The sequence below is a fragment of the Podarcis raffonei genome, chromosome 4 (assembly GCF_027172205.1).
Source record: "Podarcis raffonei isolate rPodRaf1 chromosome 4, rPodRaf1.pri, whole genome shotgun sequence".
NCBI lineage: Eukaryota > Metazoa > Chordata > Lepidosauria > Squamata > Lacertidae > Podarcis > Podarcis raffonei.
Window position 1 is genome coordinate 28,377,120 of NC_070605.1, and position 24,790 is coordinate 28,401,909.

Here is a 24,790-nt window from a genome sequence, read left to right on the forward strand (position 1 = left end):
TGGCACTTGAGCACTTAACTACCAGCAGCTGCCTCGCTAGGCACTTTGGTGAAATGTTGCTCGACTTGCAATGGTTTCTCTGAGACAGAGCAAGCTGCAACCACGAGCGCTGCAGTGGCAGGAGTCTTGGCTTGTTCCAGGCAGCAAAATGGCTGGAGCTGGCCTTGATTAAAAATCTTGGAACCAGAACACTTGCATTACCTTCAACAAGATAAGTCACCATCTGCCGGCCTCAGTTCCCTATTTGCAAAAAAGATGATGATACAGGACCTATCCTACAGAAAAGTCGAGGCATGCAAGTTGCAGAATCCAAAGCATCACACGGATTATTTGTAAGAGGCTCTCAACGGGCCTCCTCGAGCCAATTAGCTAGCGGCATTGGATAGCATTCCTAACATCCCTGCTTCAGAAAAAATAAGCAAGCACAATGCACATGCCTCTCTTTTATTGCTTTATGTTGGCTTTGCTCTCTGCTTTGCCTCAATCCCATTTCCTGTTTGTCAGCCAAATGCTACAAATGGAGAGTTGGTACATCCCCAATTGACACTTCATGGTGCAATTCAGCTTGTCCAAGATTAGCTACTGCCGATACTTATTGCCAAGTGAATGACTGCCCATCCCTCCCCTGGTTCCAGCTTGTCTGGGTACATATTACCATCTCATTATTCTGAGGTTTGAGGGCACTTATCAAGTCATCGACAGTTTGAACATTTCTCCATCCAGCACCTTAAGCACCAGCAATATTCTTTCAATGACCCCTATGGATTAGGATGGTGTCCATGTGACTCAGTGTCCTGCTTTGCATACAGGTAGTCCTTAGTCTCTCCAGGTAGGGCTGAGAAAAACTCTGGTTAAAATCCTGGAGAGCCGTTGCTAGATGAACCAATGGTTTGGTTTCATATGAGACCGTTTCATAAGCATTGCCTTACTCAAGAAGAAACTTACTTGGAGCATGGGCCTGCCAAACTCTCCCATCAAAACAAACATAGCAGACTAAGTAGGTACGAGGTTGCTCCCAGCTCATGTGCCATGGACCATGTCAGAAGCTGTAGTCCTTATAAGGCACATGTGGCAAACGTGGGGAAGGAGGAGGATCAATAGGGGAAGGGTAGGTGATGGTAAATTAGTGCTCTTCAGTTTCCAACAATTAGTGAGGTTGGTTGCTTGCTGGAAAGAAAAGACTACTGGAAATAATAGGAGACCATTCTACCTACTCACCTCCAAGCAGCCTGGTAACACACAATCTGCAGCATTCCTATGACCCCACTCAACTTTTTGGAGTACTGATGTACTGATCGGTCCTGTCCTGTATACCTGAAGGAGCGTCTCCACCCCCATCGTTCAGCCCGGACACTGAGATCCAGCGCTGAGGGCCTTCTGGCGGTTCCCTCATTGCGAGAAGTGAGGCTACAGGGAACCAGACAGAGGGCCTTCTCGGTAGTGGCGCCCGCCCTGTGGAACGCCCTCCCATCAGATGTCAAAGAGATAAATAATTACCTGACATTCAGAAGACATCTTAAGGCAGCCCTGTTCAGGGAAGTTTTTAATATGTAACGCTGTACTGTTTTTAACACTGATTGGGAGCCGCCCAGAGTGGCTGGGGAAACTCAGCCAGATGGGCGGGGTATAAATAATAAATTATTATTATTATTATTATTATTATCATAGAGCAGACATGGACAAACTTTGCCCTCCAGCTGTTTTGGGACTACAGTTCCCATCATCCCTGACCACTGGTCCTGTTAGCTAGGGATGATGGGAGTTGTAGTCCCAAAACAGCTGGAGGGCCAAGTTTGGCCAAGCCTGTCACAGAGAAAGAGTAGACCCAAAGCACAGCTCTTTGTCAAAGGCAGGTGGGCTCCTTCCACCACCTATACCAGATTTCAGGAGTCCACAATCAGGCCAGAGGTGTCACCCTCCCACAGTTCATTGCTGGCAAAAAATTCCCATCCAGTGCTATAGCTTTAATTGAAAAGGTGTAGCTTGACATGCAGATATCCCTTGGTTCGATGTTTTTATGGTTTCTATTAGGGATGGGAGGGAAGTGAAGGGCTGCAAACTTTTAACTGGCAGATCACAGCCTCAAAAATATACAATATGCCCTTCTTTCTGTCCTATCAACTGAAGTTTGCCTTGCTGTTTATCACCCAAAGGTTGATTAGGCAAGACAAGCAAAACTAATTGATAGACATTAGAGGAAGGTCTGCTGTATATTTTTGAGACTATTTTGGCTCTGGTGGTAGTAGAGTAGGAAATGGTAAGGTGTTTATTCCCCCCCCCAACAGTTGATTGCTTGTTTATTCAATTCTCTCTGAGTTCAGTTTCTCAAAAATGCAGCATGCAAGACCCAATTAAAGACAGATAATGAATCAGCTAAATGTTCTTTAATCAGTCAGTAGTCCTAGAGGGAAAACAGGCCTCATTTCCACTTTAACACATCATTTTGTAAACTTGTAAAGACCAATATTCTATCCAATAGTTGCTGCAAAATTTTCTCACCAACTTGTTGGATTATGTGCATTTATTTTACATGTTTGAATCTCTACTACTCCTATGTGGCTTTCTTTCCTGACAGCTTCAAATAAATCCCCAGAACTCAATTTGAAGTCATTCTAAAAATGAAGTGTACTGCCAGAGTTTTCAGGTACAATTAATGTGAAACTGAGCAAGTGTAGATAGCACCCAACTGAGTTGCTGCTAATGATGCTGGGACCAAACTAAAGGCATTGGATAAGATGAGGTTGCATTGCTAACAGTCTCTTCAAAATAAAAGCTTCGGGAGTAAACTGCTGCTGTTTTGAAACAGAAATGGCAAGGGGGTCTCTAAAGAAGCTTTTAGCGATCAGGGTTGCCAATAGCTGAATGCACACATTAAGTTTCTGAATGCTAAAATACTAAGATTTCTCATGCTCATGCAGTTTCATAAGTTAAGTTCTAACGGTGTTTTAAATATTAGCATTGGTTACCCAATCAATTCATTGACTCCAGGGGTGGGTAAACGTGAGTTTGTGGATTTATAAAGTCCTGCACAGCTGAGGCCAAGCATATCCAAAATGCCTCCATCCCTGTTCCAAAGAAAGTTTACAATCTTCCTCGGATTTCAACCCAAGTATTAATTTAAAAAGAAAATCAGGAAGGGATATTTCCATTGTACATGTTCTTCATGACTTTAAAACACTGATGCCCAATACAGATCAGGTCATAGCTTTCAAATCACAACCAAGTGCACTACAATATTCTTCTTTTATTTAGTTTAGAGAAGAATCTATCAGTACAGGTTGCAGAAAGAAAATGTTTAGTGCTATTTACAATTTGTTTTAAAACTCTGCTCTATACAAATTTAATTTTGATCATTATGAACAATATCTTTGTAGGCCTACTGCATATAAAGCATTTTGTCAAAGCAATAACATTGAATAAAATAACCTGATTACATTTAAATGAAGTTGATCATTCAGAAAACACAGAACGTTTGTAAGGGCCATGGACTCAAGTACAGAACACAAATGTCAACCTGCAATTTTTTCTTAAAAGCCTAGAGCTATTTATATGGATTATTGTTGTATTATTCTACACTCCAATCTATATTTAAGTTCTATAGTTATGTTTTTATAAGATTTTTATTAAATATATTCTACACATTTGTAATTTCAACTAGGAAGAATTTCTCCCTAGCGGAAAAATATAAAATCTTTTATATTTTTTTACAGGTTTAGATGAAACTAACTCATGCTTTAGTGCTGTGCAATTTTTTTTAGCATATCAATTTTTAAATTATATGAAGAAAACGAATGGCATCCTTTCTAAATATGTATGCTTTAAAAACCAGTTTTTGATTTCCAATACAATTGCAAGCACTAACACCAAATGCACATAAAATAAACAAACAAAATCTCATCATATGGCAGAGGTTTTTCTTTTCTTTTTTTCATTTTTCCTTTTAATTATTTGTTTGAAGTCACTAATGAGTAAGCATGACACTGGACACTAAGGTACGGATGAATAAGAATGATTGAAAAACATCAATTGCTGATATTCAAAGACATAAAATTGATTAGTAAATGAGGTCTTCTAATATTTATGCACATTAATAAAAGCCTATGAACTACAGGAAATTGCCCCTCCCATATTAAGGCTAGGAAATGCACTCTCTGCACTTATTTGTGCTGTCTGAACAAGCACTCAACTAATGTACGAGAAGAGTGCATATCAATGAAAAAAATCAGTTTCAACAGCCCTCTACAGAGTGCTTTAAGATTACAGGCACATAGTTTGTTGCAGTGAAAATATATATATGTCTATAGTCAGACAATTTTAGTTAGTATTTTGTGCCAGTTTGGCCACCAAGGTTGACTTAGGTAGAATTTACTTACTTAGTAGTTATTTCCCCCCCTTTCAGTTGGCCGTTACTGAATTTAAAGAATAAGACTGCTGATAGTATTTTCCAGTGCTGATTCATTTCTCTGTGTTTGAAATACTTAAGAGCTTTTGATGATGAGGTCTATATATCGTCAACCATTTTTAGTGCAAATTGCATCTAGAAATCTTGATTGGTTAAAGTTCAGGTTAAGGATGATCTTATGGCAGCAATATGATTCCTGTTGAGAATAGTTAACCTTTTCTTGGAGAGAGAATGCATTGGAGAAGTGGAGAAGTGATGTATTAATAAGCTTGTTCAACAACCTAAAACGTAGAAATAAAAAAGTGTTCATTGTTCTAGAAAAAAAAAAGTGACAGCGTTCATGTAATATTTCAGTTCAATGGATTCAGACAGGCTTGTCCTAAGGGTGTTTGAAGCAATGTTGGTCTCCTCTAGTCCAGCGGCATGAAAGACGAAAACTATTATACATCACAAGTAGTAGATACAGCAGAGATTTTACAGGATCACACAGCAATTGCTCTCTCCAGTTTTTTCACGATTCCTCTGACCTGCAGAACAGAGAAAATGTTTTCAAGATAATTAGCGCTAAATATTACTCTCTGTGTACAACACAAAGGAGCAGAATAATTCTGAATGAGAATTACGAGCTTTGGTCACATGCCCTTAAAAGGGAAGTTACACTTTCAAGTGTAAATATAAATTCACGTGTTCTAAGAACCACACAAAAACCTTTAGATTTCTCCTCAGCACAACATTTTAATAAGTCACGAAGAGACTGCAACCAAAGTGCAGATACTTTGAATATGTGTCCACTAAGTCCAAGTTAGAAGCATCAGCTTACCTTGAGAGTTTGGCTCTGGCAACGTCTCTCTAGCCACCAAATGCATCACTGTCGTCTTGCCAAAAGGAAGTTTTAATGCTGTGTGTGGGGAGAGAGAATTACTTGTTAATACACTTCTTCATCCCTATAGATACAGCAATAAACAATATCCAAACTGCTTATTTTCCAAAAGTGCAAGCTTTCACCATTTGATTTATTTCTTGTCACTTTAATTAGTCACTCTTCAGCTGGAGCTCTCAGAACAGCAGCTTACAAATATAAGTTGCAGAAAGGGAGAATAAAATATTGTTCCCAGTCCTTTGATGCCCCAATATTTGAAACAGTCAATACAAACCTAAATTTAAGCATTTGTTTGGCTTGTTTCTGATAATAAAGAAAGCCATGTTTCTTAAACCAATTATTTGTCAGCCTAGGAACAGGGAAACTTGGGTTTAAAACTCCACTCAGTCACAAAGCTAACTGGGTGACTCCACTCAGCCTAGCCTACCTTTGTTGGGAGGATTGGTCACAGGGGAGAGAACCTTACATGCAACCTCAAGCTCCTTGGAAGTACAATGGGATGGAACTGGGATAACACAGCTGGTTTTAAATTCTCCTTGACTTATCAGCATTTCCCATACCATAACACCATCAACATATTTATATGTACTAAAATGCATGTTTTTTTAGAAATGTATATAAAAATACTGGCTAAAATTCAGAGCAAGCATGAAATGCTCAAGTAAAATCTAGCAGATTTGTATATACCATCACAGATTTCAGTACAACTTCAGCATGCTTCCTCTGAAGTTCCCTGCTCCAGTAGAAATTCTTCATGCTTACTTGATATAGAATCATAAAATCACAAAGTTGGAAAGGAACCCAGAGGGTCATCTATTCCAACCCCCTATAATGCAGGGATCTTTTTGTTCAACATTTGGGCTTGAACCCACGACCCTGAGACTAAGGGTCTCATGTTCTACTGTCTGAGCTAGATGCAAAGACAGACAGTGAGGAAGTTCATCTGAAGGAATGTGAGCGGTTTAAATAAATCTTTATGATTTGCCAGACCCCTTTTAAGGATAAGAGAAACCCTCTGACAAGCCTTTTTTCTTCAGTGCTGAATAATCCTGGCCAACTACTTTGTGCTTACTATTTTGGGATATTTGCAGTCACACATTTGAAATTAACCAATAATGCAAATTGGCACACAGTCAAACTGGTTAGTGGGAGATTTGACCTGTTAGGAAAGCTAATCTCAGCAAGCCAGAACAATTGTTTCTAGTGTATATGCATGCAAACTTCCAAGTATGCACACTCACACCCAAATTCAATTTATATTCCATCTGAAATTTTATCATGAATACGAATACTGCAGTGAAACTCAGTATTCAAAAAGTTGGCAATAACTCTGAGTGCAGTTCACTATACAGTAAAAACCAGGTAGAAGTGCATGCCACAAGGGGGCACAATTGAACTGCTTTTCTACTCCAAGTGATTCCAGTCTTTTATAACTAATCATTTGGAACCTCATGGCTATGCTAGACACAGCAAGAAAGCTTCCCCTTATTCCAGTTCTCAATCTGCCCAGCCACAGTGCTAAGATTTAGGTCACTGTTGTGCAATTCGCATAATATTTAGAATACAGATTCTAAGGACTGTATGCAGTACGGGAGGCATATGAAGACTGAAATCAAATCACTTTTCCAATTAAGAGAGGACTGCTATTAACTACTGGTAATTAGTACCATCATTTCCAAGATGATATTTACTGCAGTAATACCTGAAGATAAATTAAAAATGGGATACACCACAGACCACTGAATGATAACCCCTTTAAATATAGTGAACCTTTGAATTTTTAATAGTTACAGCCTAGTAGTCAATTGCATGTGTAATGGAACACATAATTGCAACTTTAATTAAAAACATTGGTGGGATCGTGCTCAAAGCTGAGAACTTATTAAGTACCACTGATTTTAATAAGAGCCTTTGCTGAATTCCCCAAGTAAAAACCAACAACACCCAAAGTGCTCTAACTGGGGATCATGCCGTCTGTTTACTAAGGACAAACTTTTATTTTTGTATTGTATTTATATATTGCCTTTCTGCCAAGAAACCCAATGCCATTTTAAAACAATGGCCCTAATATATGGTATGAAATGTAGAGTGTTAAGGGTCCTCCTCTTGGGCCATCTGATGGTCTTTTTAGAAGCCGATGTCACAAGTTCCTAAGACTGGACCTCTTTGCTGCCACCTTGCGTTGTCTTTCTTAAGGCGGAGAAAGGCTGCGCCATGTGTTCCCTCAGGTATATATGTTCCTGTCATAGGCTTCCTTGCTTCACTAACTACGCCAGGAAGTCCATTTCTTGCATTTTATAAATCAGACAAAGATCACCCACAGAACCACCGTCTCCAACTGAATTTATTTCATTACCTCCTAATGTCACGTTGCCATGAAGAAACCGTCCTTGATAAATAAGTCGCAGAATATTTGGACTGCTTACTTGCTCTTCTTCCCAGTCTGAAAAAAAGTAGCAAAAATATTTGTCAAGTGCATTCACTGTCTTGTTTATCTTTTAAGTCTCCATTTCTACCCTGCCTTATTAGACTATAAAACACACTGCATAAACATAATTACAGGTATGAGAGCTTTTATTGCTTGCTATAAAGCAGGCAAGATTTCCCTTCAATTCTAAAAAGGGGCAGTGGGACCAGTTGGAAAAGGAATAGATAAGGCAGGCACTTCAGCCAATATCCGCTAACAACAACAATTCCATTTACAGATTTAATTACTGTAATAGTAACAAACCGCTATTACAAAAAATAAATAAATCCAGAACCACAGCAAGGCAATACCTTTATTAGGTCAACCAAACTGTCACAAAACAGTGAGTAAGCTCTCAAGTTCTCCAGTATGCTTCATCTTGTTGGAGGTTAAACAAAACTTGGGTGAGAGAGGGGAAAAGCTGGTTGATGGAGCCATGGAGCCTGTATTTAGTCACCAGGTCATACGTCACTTTAAACCATAGGTAAAAGCAAGCAATTGTTTTAAGTTAAGTGCTTTGCTCTTTCCTTCAGGACGTCAGGGAAGAAACAAACCACAAGTGCTGCTTCCCACGTTCTTCTTTCTTCTTTGGAAATCACTCATAGCCAAGTAATATTGTCTTCCATGAGCACGGTCTTAACAGTACCGTATTTTTCGCACCATTGGACGCACTTTTTTACTCTTAAAAAGTAAGGGGAAATGTCTGTGCGTCCAATAGAGCGAATGTGTGGTCCCTGGAGCCAAATTGCCGGAGTGCGGCACACTCTTGGACTGGTCTTTGGTAGTGGTGGTGGAGCCGCGCTCCCCTGCTGGCAGCCTCGGCTTCCCCCTGCAGCCCCGGGAAGCTTTGGAGGAACGGGAGGGCTGTGCGCCCATCCCCCGCGCTTCTGGGCTGTTGAATGGGGGAGGTGGGGAGAGCCTCGCTCATCTGCTGGCAGCCTCGGCTTCCCTCTGCAGCCCCGGGAAGCTTTGGAGCAAGAGAAGGGCTGTGCGCCCCTGCCCCACACTCCCGGGCTGCTGAATGGGGGCGGGGGGAGAGAGCCGCGCTCATCTGCTGGCAGCCTCGGCTTCCCTCTGCAGCCCCGGGAAGCTTTGGAGCAAGAGAAGGGCTGTGCGTCCCTGCCCCGCACTCCCGGGCTGCTGAATGGGGGTGGGGGGGGGGAGAGCCGCGCTCATCTGCTGGCAGCCTCGGCTTCCCCCTGCAGCCCCGGGAAGCTTTGGAGGAACGGGAGGGCTGTGCGCCCATCCCCCACGCTTCTGGGCTGTTGAATGGGGGCGGGGGGGTGCTGCTGTGCCAGCAGCCTGCCCTTCCCCTCAAGGTTTGGAGCAGTGGGCAGGCTGTGCGCCCATGCCCCGCACTTCTGGGCTGTTGAATGGGGGCGGGGGGGGTGCTGCTGTGCCAGCAGCCTGCCCTTCCCCTCAAGGTTTGGAGCAGTGGGCAGGCTGTGCGCCCATGCCCCACGCTCCAGGGCTGCTGAATGGGGGTGGGGGGGTGCTGCTGTGCCAGCAGCCTGCCCTTCCCCTCAAGGTTTGGAGCAGTGGGCAGGCTGTGCGCCCATGCCCCACGCTCCAGGGCTGCTGAATGGGGGTGGGGGGTGCTGCTGTGCCAGCAGCCTGCCCTTCCCCTCAAGGTTTGGAGCAGTGGGCAGGCTGTTCACTGAGAGAGGGGAGGAAGAGGACGGAGAGGAGGGGGACCAAGAAGCTGGGTGAAGGGAGATGAGGTACCATAGGTTGCCGTGAGTGGAGAGTCATGGTAGAGGGCAAAGGAGAGGGAGCAGTGAAGGGGAGAAATTGTAGACGTCACCTGAGGAGTTTGGGTGAAAGGGATGGAGAGGAGGAGGCTGAAAAAGGGGGCTGTTCTGCTTGGGGGGGGGAGAAAAATGTGGGGAAAAGGAAAGCCTCCCAAGCCTGCCGCTGAGAAGCTCTGCTTGGCTGTTTCTTGACTGTAATTCAAGTAAAGGGAATGTTTGCGAGCAGCTAGCAGGCTGTTCGCTGAGAGAGGGGAGGAAGAGGATTGAGAGGAAAAAATGTGGCATTAGCAATGCTTTGGATGGATACGAAGATGGTATTTTACATGAAGATAGTGAAGAAAGTGATGTCAGTGACTGTGAGCAGCTGAGCTTCATAAATTCTGACTTTAGCAGTGATGAGTTCTTGGGGTTCACAGAAGACTAGAAGAGTACTCAAACCTTAAAGTCTCTCTTCATTTGTTAATGACAGTGATGATGGTTCTTAATGCCATTGTTGACTGCTGTTCACTTTACATGGCTGTAATGTGATTCTGATATACCAGTTGTTTATTAAATACCGTAGTTTATACAACATTTGATTCAGAATATTTTTTCCTTGTTTTCCTCCTCTAAAAACTAGATGCGCCCTATGGTCGGGTGCGTCCAATGGAGCGAAAAATACGGTATGTCCGTGACTGTGAAGGCCAATTATGGATCCACATGTCCTTCCACAGTGGGGACATAGGTTTCCAGGTGGAAGTTGGTCATGGTGTAAAGGTAAAGGGACCCCTGACCATTAGGTCCAGTCATGGCCGACTCTGGGGTTGTGGTGCTCATCTCGCTTTATTGGCCAAGGGAGCTGGCATTCAGCTTCCGGGTCATGTGGCCAGCATGACTAAGCTGCTTCTGGCAAAACAAGAGCAGCGTACAGAAACGCTGTTTACCTTCCCACCGGAGCGGTACCTATTTATCTACTTGCACTTTGATGTGCTTTTGAACTGCTAGGTTGGCAGGAGCTGGGATCCTGTCGCGGGGATTCAAACCGCCGACCTTCTGATCAGCAAGTCCTAGGCTCTGTGGTTTAACCCACAGCGCCACCCGCGTCCCTGGTCATGGTGAGGGTTTGTCAAACGTGCCTTCCTCTTAGCACATTTCTCCCTTTCGTTCTGAGTTCGAGCGTCTTCAAAGTCCATGACATCTTTAGTAAAGACTGTTCTCCAGTTGGAGCACTCAGAGGCCAGTGTTTCCCAATAGTCATATACTACTTTTTAAAGATTTGCCTTGAGAGTCTTTAAACCTCATTTGTTTACCACCAGCATTATGTTTTCCATTTTTTTAAAGTTTGTAATAGAGTAGTTGCTTTGGATGACAATAATCAGGCATCCAAACAACATGACCAATCCAAATGAAGTTTATGTTGAAGAATCATTGCTTTGACACTGGTGATCTTTGCTTCTTGCAGTACACTGGCATTAGTTCGCCTGTCTTCCCAAGTGATGCGTAAAATTTTTTGGAGACACTGTTGATGGAATCTTTCAAGAGTGGTGCCCTCCAGAAGATTTCGACTACTACAACTCTCATCACCCCCAACTATTGGTCATGCTGGTCAGAGCTGACGAGAGTTGTAAGTTCCAATCATCTGGAGGGCACCAGGTTGGCAAAGTCTCCTCTAGTAGGTACCATGCAGATTTCAGGCTGCACTCGGGACCTCTCTGGCATAAAGAAATGTACCATGGTTGAGTTCTGAGTTTTTGAAAATATAAAACCTAGTTGCTACCCAAAACTTATTGAGAACAATTAATCAAAAGCTCAGTAACATAACCCAGTCCTACTTGTTTTATTAGACTATGAGATTTATTACACAAATATTCAGCTGTATAATCCACATATAAACTCCCAAAATAACACTGAATTTACAAATATAGGAACCACATCAATTATGTTGAAACCACATACCTAAACATTTGTAGATACATCACATTCACCTTGTTTCTGTCTATGGTGTTAGCTACCCACCCAGTTTGGTGTCATTCTACACATTTGGTTAACATCTCCTCTGCACTTTTATTTACAAAAGTGTTAGAAACCAGCAGGCCTAGTAAAAAATCGTGCAGCACCCCACTTGTCACTTTGCTCCAGGATTGACAAGAAAGTGTTGAGGAGCACTCTCTGGGTGGGTATGACCCAACCAGCAGCCACATTTCTTTCAAACAGCAGCACTGTCTAGCTCACCAACAAGAATATCATGGGGGACTTTATCAAAAGGCTTGCTGAAATCCAAATATACTACATCCACAGCATGCCCATGATCAACCAAGCAACTTAACTCTCTATCAAAGATGGAGATAAGGTTAGCCTGGCAGGACTTTTCGTAAGGGCTTTTTGCAATCACAGCTTCCACCCACCCCTAAATGCACACTGACTGACAGCTTAATAATCTGTTCTAGAACCTTTCCAGGTACTGATGTCAAGCTGACCAATAATCCGTTGCCTAGGCATTCTTTTTGGAGACAGACATTTGCCTGCCTCCAGCCTTGTAGTATTTCACTTGTACTCAAAAAACTGAGGATGGGGTTCAGTTGTTCCTCCTGCCCCTTTCCTTCTTGCACTTGCTTTGTCATTCTTGTTCCTCCATCCCAGGTCTTCCCACTTTCTCTTTCTCTCTCTCATTTCTTAGTTGCTTCTTTATCCTCCAGTTCCTCCTATCTTTTTATCATTTTCTGTATCTCCATTCAAATTGGGGCAACCCTTTCTGACCGGCTCCCTAGATCTTTTGTTTTCTTGTTGGTGATAACCTCTCATCAAGTTTCTTGCCTTGCTGCTCCAGACAAGAACACCTTGATAAATTCTGCATTTCTATCTGTACGCTAGACATTTGTACCCTGACCTGATGCTTCTTTTCAAAAATCTTGCCCAAGCATAAATAAATATTTTAAATTAAATAATGAAAAAATAAAAATAAATAAACCCAGTGACACCAGTTCTATCTCCCTTTTATCAAAGTCATGTGAGGCAGACTGGCTGAACAAGAAGGGGCTCAAGGTCAGCCATGGAAAGAATGACATCTAATAAACTGAAGCTCAGTCCAGATAAGACAAAGGAGCTTTTGGTAGGCTATTCATCTGACAAAGGTGGCAGCAGTTCAGCCTGTTCTGAAAGGAGCTGCACTCTGCTTAAAGGATCAAATTTGCAGTTTCCAAGTAACATTTTCACTCCAAGCTGAGATTTCAAAATGCACAATTGCCAAACATTTAGCTCCATTAGAAAATTGAAGCTTTTAAAAAGGATATTGGGAGGGGTTGTGGGGGAGTAATCTAGACTGCTTCACATTAGAAAATGTCTAAACTGGGGGGGGGGGTGTCTCATACTGGTCCGTGGAATGACTGTGAACTCTTCCACAGAATTCAAATTGTAATATTGTAAAGTACAATATAAAAAAATATAAGAAGCAATTAAAATCATATAGAATCTAGCATAGCTCATTAAAATTGCTACAACAGGCAGGAAAAAAAATAAATGGCCCACCCAGACCCTCAGCAATATTCAAGTGATCCAGGGTGTGTGTGTTAGAAACCACTGGTCTAAGTAATGTACAAATATACATATAAAAGTTAGCATAGAAGTCTGTAAACACATCAAATACAAGAGTGTGGCACTTTTGGTTTCACCCTTTGAGCTATTACCAGCCCAGTAATATTCAGTGATATTCTGCATTAGAAAATAAAGATATTCTTTACCACCACCATCCCATGTTGAGTCCCACCCAGGCCCATGTAGAGGGGGGAAGCCGGGTTCACTTGTCCCAGGCCTCACAGGGCTAAGCAGGCAGGGGGCTCTGTCAGGGACCTGCTGGACTTACACTGTTTGAGTTTATAACTTTATTCTAACAAGACTCCCGCCCCGGGCCTCAGACAAGCTCTGCACAGGGCTGACCCCATCTGAATACAAGGTGTGGGGGAAACTCGTCTGTAATACTTACCCATTGGCCAGTTATCATATACATGCTTTGCAATGTCTGCTGCTGAGTCATTGGGTGAAAACAAGAATTCTTTCGTTTTTCCGCTTACCAAAATGAGGCGCAAATTTATCTGCAAGAGAAAGCAAATAATTAGGAAGGAATGTCAGAATTACAGAACTGATTTTTTATGATTAATGTGGATAAAACTGTCATTATTTTAGGCCAGTAGCCAAATAAAAGAAAAACAAATGTCACATAGAAAACATAAACCCAGTCACTTTTGGGCTGCGGTACGAAAAAACAGCAAAGACATCAAGTAAAAACTTCTTGGATTACATATAGACAAGTGACTAAAAAAAGACTATTGTTTTATGGGGGATGGGAGGGAACTTCCATTCCCATCCTGCACGTGCTCTTTTTAGAGATAAGAAAAAGCCTCACCCCACCCCTGCTTTACCACCAAACTAGCAAATAGGGTTTAGCAAGCACCCCCTTCTGGTTTTGGCTCCAAGAATATTAATAAATATAATGTAAAGGGAAAATGAACCCGATTTGAGGCAACAGCCAATCAATATTTTAAAAAATAATTTATTATTTTGTGTACTCTAACCATCTTGCTGTGTTAGTGTCTTCTTTCTTGCAGACAACAAAGTGTTATTTTTAGAGAGCATTTTGAGATTTGCACCAGTACAATTTTAAAAAACACAATTACTAACATTTTTGCAGAGTTAGCAACATAGGCACAGCATGCCATTAGAAGACTTCATACAGCAAGAGCTTTTAAAAAACAAGATATTTGATATTGATCTTCCTGAGACATCATACCTTGCAGTAAACAAGCTCCTTCAAAGGATTTTAAAACTGAGGTTTTATTTTTGGTTATACTGTACAATAAATATATGCCTAACATATGATATAAATAAAGTATTTAGTCCTTTATTAGGAGCAGCTGCTTCTCTGCATAGGAATAACATCTGTTTAAACATGTTGAGAATGTAGTATCATGGCCCTAGACATATTTCAAAATTAAAATAAGAGGTCCAGTTTTATTTGCCCTCCCCCATCTTATTTATACTGTATATATTTAACATGCTGCCATTCTCAGTCAAACACACAAAACCCCTCAAGACATGAGGAGAGCTTGAAAAATTATTCTATGGTTAATAACTATGGTTTATTAGTTATTATCAAACTGTGGTTAAGAAGAATCTCACTTTCATAATTGTTTATCTTAGATTTATTGTGGCTTGTCTGGAATCCAGCAGTGTTACTTATATGAATAGTATTTTGAACTAATTCATTGTATCAGTTTGACTTATAAATATTGTAGTCTCATTTTCCTGAAACATGCTCCTGATTTCTCAGTGACTTTGTGCTTGTTTACTCAGGTCCAATTTCAGACACTAGGTTACAAACTGGGTTTGCACATCCAAGAATCAATCTACTATTTGACTTTGCTCATGTAACTTTCAAGAACTATCAGATTTCATTAGAGACCAGATTCCCACCTTAAAATTAACTTAGAAATATGTGCTTACAAGTTGTGATTCAGAAGTGCAAACAAATCTTGTGCTTGCAGCTTCCATGCATAATGAGCAGATCAACACTGCCACACTGACCCTTTTGGTTTTCATGGAAGGTACAAGGAAGAGCTGACTGCACTATCCTGACAGCAAATGGCTTCAAGTAACTTGCTCTAACTCACACAAAAGTTAATGAGTTTGTATGTTGTGGCCTAATGGAATGCTATCACAGAAATACCAAACAATTCTGAAATAGAGCCATTCAGACTGGTTACTGCATTGATTATTACTACATTAACATTTGTAAATTAAAAATAAATAAATCATGCAATTATTTCAGTATAATGCCAGCGAACATATTTACCATTCCCACAGTAACTGTTTTAAATATAATTTTAAAAAACCACATGTGCATAAGGACTCTTCGGGATACTAAACCTCTTTGGAACTTTTGTGTGACAGATTATGTAGCAGAGATAGAGAGTAGAGGGAAGAAGAGAAGAGATTGGATGGCCATATGAAGCTGCCTTAAACAAAAATCAGACCACTGGTTCATCTACCCAAATGCATTGGCTACATGGACTTGTAGCAGCTCCCAGAATCTCGGTCGTCTTTCTCATCACTGCCTGCAACCTGATCCTGGAGATGCTTTAAGAGCTTTTTTGTGCAGAGCATGTGAGTGCTCTACCACTGAGCTACTCCCAGCGCCAAATACAGTGTTCTGACACATTTGAAACAGAAAGCAACAGCACACACACCCAATCTAAGGTCTTACCCACACAGAGAGTTTACAACTTACAAGCATTTAGGGACACTGATATGAATTGCACTTTTTATACTGAAAATACTCAAAAGCAGGGTCTCCAGCTGTTGTTGTTGGACTACAAATCCCATCATTTCTAGCTAGCAGGACTAATGGTCAGGGATGATGGGAATTATAGTCCAAAAACAGCTGGTGACCCAAGTTTGAGAAACTTTGCTCTACAGAATACCTAGATGTCATAGTTACAAGGAAAAGGAAGAGATACTGCACTTTCAGGGCTGAAACACATTTTCCCCCCTACATGGATAACCTATGGGAGGAAAGCATTTGTGCACTGTTACCTGGAATACAGTGCTTTTTTTGCCAGAAATGTAGTCAGAAAACTAGTGGCGTACACCAGCCTTGCATGTAAGCTATAGCCTAGTACCCATATGAGACAAGGGTTGCCAAGCAGGTGAGTGAGCCGTTGAATGTGCCTAACAGAGAAACCAGGCAGGCAGCCAGAAGAGGGAAGCCCCCTCTTGCCTCACCCAGCCCAGGAATGTTAACTGCCGCAGCTTTGTTCCCTCCTCTGCCAATTCACAGTAGGCTGACATGGGGGAAAAGGGCAGGCTAGTAATTTTGTGGGAGAGGGGTACTTGCAAAGCTGGTGTAGAAAGAGGTATCTAAACATAAGAAAGTCTGGAGTGCTCTCCATGGAAACATGGTGAGAAATAGACACTTATCACCACATAACTTGTGAACTTCAAAAAGAAAAGCAAAACCTTTTACACTTGTTGGGCATGGATTACCTGGTGGACATTTGCTTGTACTGTGAAATTTGAAACAGCCTGTGCTAGACGTATTTTTATTTGGAAGGATGTACAAAGGAGGGTTGTCAGAGATTTCCATTCTTGAAAGAAAAGATCTGTTTTTATGTTGGTTGTAACCAGAACAATACCCTAGTGATCACACACTTACATCTCAAGGAATGTAAAGTTCATGCAAGATTAACAATGCTGTGGACTGCTTCATGAATTATGGGTCATCGTGAATTATTTCCCCCTCCTACTACAACCATTATCTGTTTAGAACATACCTACACCGACATATATGAATTGCAAATTGTGTGTTTTCACCACCAGAAGGACATGAGAAAATGTAAGTTTTAATGTGGTTCACAATCCATTTCTGTATTTCTTCAGAATCACAATGAACTGTGCTATTATTTATTTATTCTTTTGTTCCTGCTTAAAATTCTCAAGAGCAAAACAATATCTTCATGACATACCTCTTGGGCTTTAAAAGTATTTCGTCTTTTAGTACTAATGTGGCAAGCTGGGAAACCACAAATACTTAATGAAACTAAGGGGAATACTCTTGAAGGGAAATGACCAACAATGAGACACAACAGGTTCAATTAACATTTATAAGGAGGGGAGGAATCTCATTTAGCCTGTATAGTAAATTCTCTGTCAACACCTTCTAGAAGAAGCAATCCAAAGTCAGCAGATTCAAGAACTCCCCTATTTACTATGACTCTGTTCTTCCACCTCTTTCTCCCACTTCCTCAGCCTACACAACTTTCTTATTTCTGTTCTGGTTTCAAGCTGAGATGTCCCCTTGGTCAAGAAGGGCTACAATATCTGGTATTTACATGTGAAGTGAGCTTATGTTGCCAACAAGGACTAGAAACATGACTAGCTAACCCTGGTGAAAATGCATTGGTATAGCAGCAGCCAATCATTTTTAGGTCAGGCTGTCCAGCTTCATGCTACACTCAATTTATCTTCTGGGAAACCAGTTTTAGCCATTTAAAATCCAAGACACTTTGTAAACCAGTTTTTCATAACTCCTGACATAGGGATATACATAACCTTTTTGCTGGAGAAGAAATGTCCAGGAAGAATCCTATCATTAAAATTATGAATATAGCCAAGATGTTGCTGGAGACAGACAAGGCAATGGGACTAGGAATATTTAAGTAAGTATTTCCTTGTCAAAAATCATATAGAAAACTATGGTAGTTCAAATCCAATATATATAGTCATGCAGTCCTTTAATTTTATTTTAAATGGGGTGGGTTGTGAGAAGGCAAGCTGGAGATCATGCTTTTTCACAGAAAGCTTCACATTTGAAATCTGCTTTTTCAAAGGTCTGGTGTACCCAAAGTCTCATATGCTGTTTGAATCAGCCTAGCCTAAATGATACTGGCTGGATAACAAAGATGATGTGGAAGTTATACGGACTGCATATAGTGAAAGATGCAAAAACAAATTTTCTACTTGAAGTCAAGGAATATTGGATTCATTTTATTAGGAATCAAAATAACAAATAATTTATCTAATTTATTAGTTATAATTTGAGGAATTTCAAACCATTAAGCCACTGAACAAAAAGTAGGATTAGGCTTGAGAGTAATATATCTTTTGTATCAAAAATCATTTTCCATGCCCAACTTAAATGTCTGTAGTGGTGGTTTGCTCTAGCAGAAGTAAGCAACCCAGACATGAATGAAACACAGACCAAGAAGGCTCTCTTTTTCTTAATTAGTTGGTTGCGTTAAATATAGCTCATAGTAAACATTCAGCCACATGTAGCATAGAGGATCAAGGGTACTAATGCTGCCCATTTCCCTGGAGCAAAGCTCTGCGTTAATGAACTCTGACGTAGCTTTGCACAGCTGTTCATAGAGCATTACGTCCATCTTTCTCTCAGAACAAAAGGTTGGTAAACACCAAGTTGACTTATGTGAGTACTATACCCACATTGGATTTGCCATATACAGTACATGAGTTTTACTAACCAGCATTTCTAATGATGCAATCAAAAGCTTGGGTCAAGCATAAATTTAGCCAAATAGCTACAACACTGTGTTGTGAACTTCAGTGTCAAGCTGGAACCTGAATCTGCGGCAGCCCATATCCAGGGAGATTGCTCCATATATTGCAACACATTATCCAGCCCCAAACAGCACAAAGACCTACAGGACTGCCTCTCCTGGTCTGCCCCGCAGAGGATCTTAAGGTCCACAAATAACAACACGTTGGGGGCCCAGAGCTGCAAGGTGGTTAGACTGGTCTCCACTAGGGCCAGGGCCTTTTCAGTGCTGGCCCCGATTTGGTGGAAAGCTCTGTCACAAGAGACCAGGGCCCTGTGGGACTTGGCATCTTTCCGCAGGGCCTGCAAGATGGAGCTGTTCTGCCGGGCCTTTGGTTTGGACTCAGTCTGACCCTTATGTTTCCCTTCCCTTATGGTTTTGATTTATGGGCTACTACTAAAATGAGGCTGCATTTTAAATTGTAATTTAACCCATATTTTAATTAACTGTTTTTTGTGTGTGTTTTTTTGTTTTGTCCCCCCCCCCCCTATTACTTTTTATTGTAATTTTATTGGTGTTAGCCACCCTGAGCCCGGTTCTGGCCAGGGAGGGTGGGGTATAAATAAAAATTATTTTATTCTTATTCTTATTCTTATTATTGAGGTAAGCATTTAGGAACTAGCTGCCTTATACAGACTCAGCACATCCACCTCAATATTGTTCACACTGACTGGCAGCAGCTCTGCATATAATTTGAAACAATGGCTCCAGAACCAAAAGGATGAAACCTTACAACAAAGGTCCTCCTGACAAAAGTTTCCACTTCTTATTCTTCAGGAATTACATTAGTGGTGCTGCCTGAATATTAATGCGGCAGGAGAGATATGCTACAATAGTACTTGTTAGAAAAACAACAACAACAAAAACCAAGTTTCCCCACGCAAATTCTCTTTTGTGAATTTTGACAGAAACATCCTCTAAGTATTCAGCAAATAGTTTGTATTCAAGAAATAGGAACTTCCGGGTTGGCGCCATCGTCTAAAGGCGGATTCCCTCCGAGCTCCGGAGGGAATCGGCTCAACAGGGGTTGGGTTCTGCTGCGGCGGCGACACGGGGACCCTTAGAAACCACAGGCGTTGAAGCCTGTGGACTTGGTGACTCGGCGGGCACCATTTGCGCCCCCCCGACCCGCAAAGGAGCCTTTTTAAAAGCTCTGGAATGGGGGACGGAGAGCGGCGTGGTGCTGTGAGTTTGACTGCTTCCCCTGCTGAGTGAAGCCACATGCCATGGACGGAGAGCGCTAACTTCTTCCTTTGAACATTCGGATTAAAAGTAACGACCCGTGAGTAACACGGTAATTGGACTTAAAAGGGAAATTTTATCTTTGGGAATTAGTAACGAACGGGCAAGGTGTTAAAAGGAAGTCCGCCTACCCGCCTTGTAAACATCGTAAAGCAAGGATTTTATTACTAAGGTTGTGAGAATACCTTTCTTCTTTGTGGAGAAAAGCAATTAACTTTACGTTGGAGCAATTTAAGTGATCGTGCTGGAGGATAAGAGCTAACATTGAGAACGGAATTCACCCCTCCCCCAAGACCCGGGAGCGATCGGTAAGAGAGCCTGCGGAAGAAGTATAAAGACTTTGACAGCTGTCAAACTAGCTGTCAAAGTTGGAAGAAAAGGGAAACTCTGTTTTTGCTGACTTTGCTGGTTATATTCGCTATAATTTGGCAACAAATTGTTAAAATAAAGAAGGAAAGGTTAACTTGGCTTTTGGGTGGGAATTGGAAGACATTAAGTAACTAGAATCCCTCTAGAGGGGGTTCAGGACATTACAAAAATGGCTGTAAGTGGAAAAATACTGGCTGAACTGGAAAAGACCTTCTCGCTCCTGGGAAAACTGCAGGAACAGATGGATGTTTTGACTGTGAATGTCACAATAATGAAGGGAACAGTAAATAAAGTTGCTGAGCCTGGAAGAGATATGATTCAAGTTCCTGCAGATGAACAGGGAAGTGTTGTTATTGATCTAAAAATCCTTACAGCCAAACAAGAAAAGGAATTTGAGTCATCTGAGGATGTGTTTAAAGAGGAACATGAGGATCTGAAGGAAAAAGATGGAGGCGCTGTGATGTTGCAGATGATCAAGGAGAGCCAGAGGCCTGTTAAGTTGGACACAAAGGAAAATAAGAACAGGTTGATGAAAATTTGGTTTGAAGTGAAGAATGGAAATTGGAGAGATCTCCTCATATGGAGATCTGAAGACATATGGAATACAAATTTGGCTAATGTGGAATTTGGAGCCTTTGGGACATTTGGACTTATGAGAAGTAAGAAACAAGATCTTGGCTCCATTGTTAAATATGGAGGTCTGGCTGGAAGAAATATGGACCTTATTGGAACAGAGCCTCTTCGAGATTCGGAATTTAAAATAAAGGACTATCAAAAAAACTGGCAGAGAGAAATTGAGAGAGAGTTAAGTGCCTCGGACGTGAGGTCGCCAGGCTGATTGCAGATGGACTGATGGACTTTGGTTGGGGTTCGAAACCGGGAAAGGGGGTGGTAGGGCTTCGGGAATCCAAAGGGTACAAATATATTTTGTTTTAATTAAGTTGGTTTTGCCACTAACATAAAAATGGGGATTTTGGGGAAGGGATTTGGGGCCGATCTTAGAAAAAGATTGTTAAGAATAAGTGTTGATGTATAAAGAATGAGGTTTTTAAGTTAAAATGGGTTAATTAAATTGATGGGGTGAATTTAGGAAAAGTATTTTAAGAATAAGTTTTGAAATATAAAGATTGAGGTTTATAAGTTAAAATTGGTTAATTAAAATGAATCAGAGAAAACAAGGTAAAGTGTGGGGACAAAAATTTGCTGAGCTAAAAATTGGAACTGGAATACAAGAAGGGCAGGTGTGGGGAAGTCAAGGAATTTGGGTATGGAAAGCAAGTAATGTAAACTTTTTCAATTGTTGTTTTTTCTTTTTTTCTCTCTCTTTTTTCTTTTTGTCTTTCTTTTTTATTTTTTGAAAATTTCAATAAATATATTTTTTTTTTAAAGAAATATTTTATCAACAGCATGCATTGACCATTTGACAGCTGCATGCAGCATCGGCCAGCATAGTTTAAAATCTGACATACAATATTGTACATTTTCACTGCTTCATTCAAGACAGCTTTTTTTTGAATCTCTGCCAAATTTCAATTCTAATTTTTGAGGTTCAAACTGACCTCAAAATCCATATATCAGGATGTTAAAAGTTGCCAGGTTCCAAAAATCTTGTTTCTTTTCCTTGGGGGGGGGGGAGACAAGTGTAACCCCACCACTTTTCACACACTTCTGTTCATAATGTCAGTCTTATTCGAAATTACACATATGCCATTTCTCAGAAAACTGTGGCACACTCAAACCAAGTTACATTTAGAATTTTACACCCACATCCCCTTTGCAGCAAGAAATGCAACAGATACAACATGTATTCAGTATACAAGAAATAGCTGCCCTAATTGCACATGAAACTGAAAATAGGCTATTATTTTCAAAATTGTCTGTCACATACTACACAAAGCTGTAAGGAGATCTGGTGCTTTTAAAGGAAAGAAGGGTACATTTGTTATACAAGCATTTGCTATCAACCAACCTATTGTCTTGAGTTTTCCAAGGCTTCAGCAGCTATTTAACAGAATATGGCCAATTTGTATCAACCTGTGACAAGTGATGCTGTCACTCAGTGGTGCCACAGAGAGCTAGGATATCCAATTTATTATTAATGTCTCATTTATTTATTAGTATTGTAGAATCAAATAATTCTCATGCACACGCACAAAAGATTCTATAAAATATCACTATTTAACTTATAGGCCGCCCTCCATCCAAAGTTCTTAAGGCAGTTTACAAATGCACACACACACACACACACACACACACACACAATTAAAATTATAGGATTATCACACTTCTCAAGTTAACACAACAGCAGACATAATACTCCCATCACAGCAGTCTCTTAAATAAACCAACACCAATAAAGGCCTGGGTGAACAAATGTGTTTTAACTTAGTGTCAGTAGCCCAATAGTTATAGAGCCATCCATGCCTCCAGAAGGGATTCCATAGTTGGGGAGGCACTTCAAATAAGGCCCAAACATGCCAGTGAGTCCTTGAGAAAGGCCCCCTCCACTGATCTCAGAGTCTGGGTTGGCTAATGGAGGGAAAGATGGTCCACCAAATACTTGGATCCTAAGCTATTTAGGGCCTTACACAGCATCCTTAATATCTTAAATTGGGTCTGGTAATGTATGGGCAGCCTGTGCAGATCTTGCACAGTAGCTGTAATATGATCCCACAAAAATGTTCTAATAAGTATTCTAGTAGCAGCGTTCTACACTAGCTAAAGATTCGAGGACTATCTTCTAAGGCAACCCCACACAGACTGCAATGCAGTAATTAACACACAAGTTTACCAGAGCATATAGCTCTGTGGCCTGACTATCTCTTTCTAGAAACAGTAGCTAGCAAACCAATCCAAGTTAGAAGCAACTTGGGCCTCCAATGACAATACTAGATCCAGGAGCATACCCAAGGTACAAGACCTGCTCCTCCAGAGACAGGGAGATTCCGTCTAGAGCAGGCTAGTTACTCAGTTCCCAAGACACAGGAATCAGCTACCACCACCACCTTCAACTTGTGAGGATTCAATTTCAGTTTGCTGGCCTCATCCAGCCCATCACTGCTTCCAGACAACAGCTCAGCATCATCACAGCTTCAATCTGTTTCAGGTAGGATGGAGAAGTAGAGGCAGGTATCATCCACATAAGTATGACGACCCCACCCTGTACTATGGCAGTTGGTCCTGTGGCTTAGCCCTACTCCAGTTCCTATACTTCAGGGGTAGCCAACTCCCAAGAGACTGCGATCTACTCACAGAGTTAAAGACTGGCAGTGATCTACCCCCTTTTAGGGGGTTCAGGTCAAAGCTTTTGAGGTTTTTTTTACGAAGGAAAGCCCTGTTGTGGGGGGTTCAGGTCAAACTTGTTGAGCATCTTTTAGGGAGGAGGGAAGGGGGGGGGTTGGGGGGTGAAGGGCCAAAATGTTGAGCTTTTTTTAGGGGAGCCAAAGTTGTTCAGCTTCATTGGGGGGAGCCGCTGATCTACCAGTGATCTACCACAGATGTCTAGTGATCTACCGGTAGATAAAGAACCTACCTGTTGGACGTGCCTGCTATACACTATCAGACGTGCCTGCTATACACTATCAGAGAACACATGAAAACTGGACCCTGAGTGATTCATTAAATAAACTTTCCCCCCTTCAGTGCTGGCATCATCAAAACCAGCCCCATATTATGAAAACCACAGGCTTTATTTAACATGGGCCCCAGGCCAGAGTCTTATTAGTCTATTTAATAAATCCTGTCCTGAGCAAAACTGCCTCAATCTCCATTGTTGGGAAAAAATCTAATGTATAGGATCAAAGAGACATTGCACACCGATATGTTTATATTTTAACTACAGAAGCATTTTTTGGAGACAGGGCAGGGCAGGGGGAGTACCTGCACAATTAAGTTGTGGGCACACTATAGATATCTGCTTGGAGCCTTGAAAGCAATTCCTAAAATAGGAAACACCAGGTTAAGTGGGCCAATGAGCTGACTCCATATAACACAGCTTCAAATGTTCCATTAAATTGATTTTATTAGAACAGCAGTAAAGCATTATGGAATAACAATGTACTTTTAAAGCTCAGACTTTTTAAAAAAATTACAAAACATTTACAAAAAGAAAATGAAAAAAATTGAGCCAAAATACTTTTAATATTCAAGATAGGGTTATTTATCCCATGATTGTACAAGTGCTCAGCTACTGGACAGCAGACTACAAGACTCAAAACTCTAGGCATAGTAAAGGACTAGCCTCCCAACAACTGATCCCCAACTGAGGTGTAAGTAGGTTTTCTAAGATCTCTTAACTCATTCAAATTAGTCGCCCTCAAGCTGTTTCATACAAATTCTGGACCAAGACAGTCTAGCTTTACCTGCTGTTCACAACCATGAACAAAATAAGATGCACAACAATTTTTCAGGACTCCAGGGCACTCAAGAAGAAATGTGATATCATGACATAGTGCTTGGCCTGAAGTGGACAGGGGAGCAGATCACAAGGGCCTTCAATGATGCTATGCCATTTATCTTCCCCAAATGCTAGCTCATTTGAAGATTACTGAAGCAGGAACATTACAGAGAGTTTCCCATAAGACTTCTGATAATTTC

The 24,790-nt window shown here is 41.2% G+C and overlaps 1 protein-coding gene across 3 annotated transcripts in view; it reads right to left on the reverse strand.

Annotated features, from left to right (window-relative positions):
• Positions 1-3,229: 3,229 nt before the first annotated feature.
• The window catches only part of UBL3 (ubiquitin like 3), a 42,108-nt gene continuing 20,547 nt past the window's right edge, over positions 3,230-24,790 (reverse strand). For all 3 annotated transcript variants that reach the window (XM_053385971.1, XM_053385972.1, XM_053385973.1), the window contains 4 exons: positions 13,459-13,567; positions 7,639-7,725; positions 5,223-5,300; positions 3,230-4,929 (listed from right to left, as the gene is read on the reverse strand). In XM_053385971.1, coding sequence (XP_053241946.1) covers positions 4,877-4,929; positions 5,223-5,300; positions 7,639-7,725; positions 13,459-13,567 — 327 coding nt within the window. In that variant the 3' untranslated portion in view covers positions 3,230-4,876. The remainder of the gene's footprint in view (positions 4,930-5,222; positions 5,301-7,638; positions 7,726-13,458; positions 13,568-24,790) is intronic.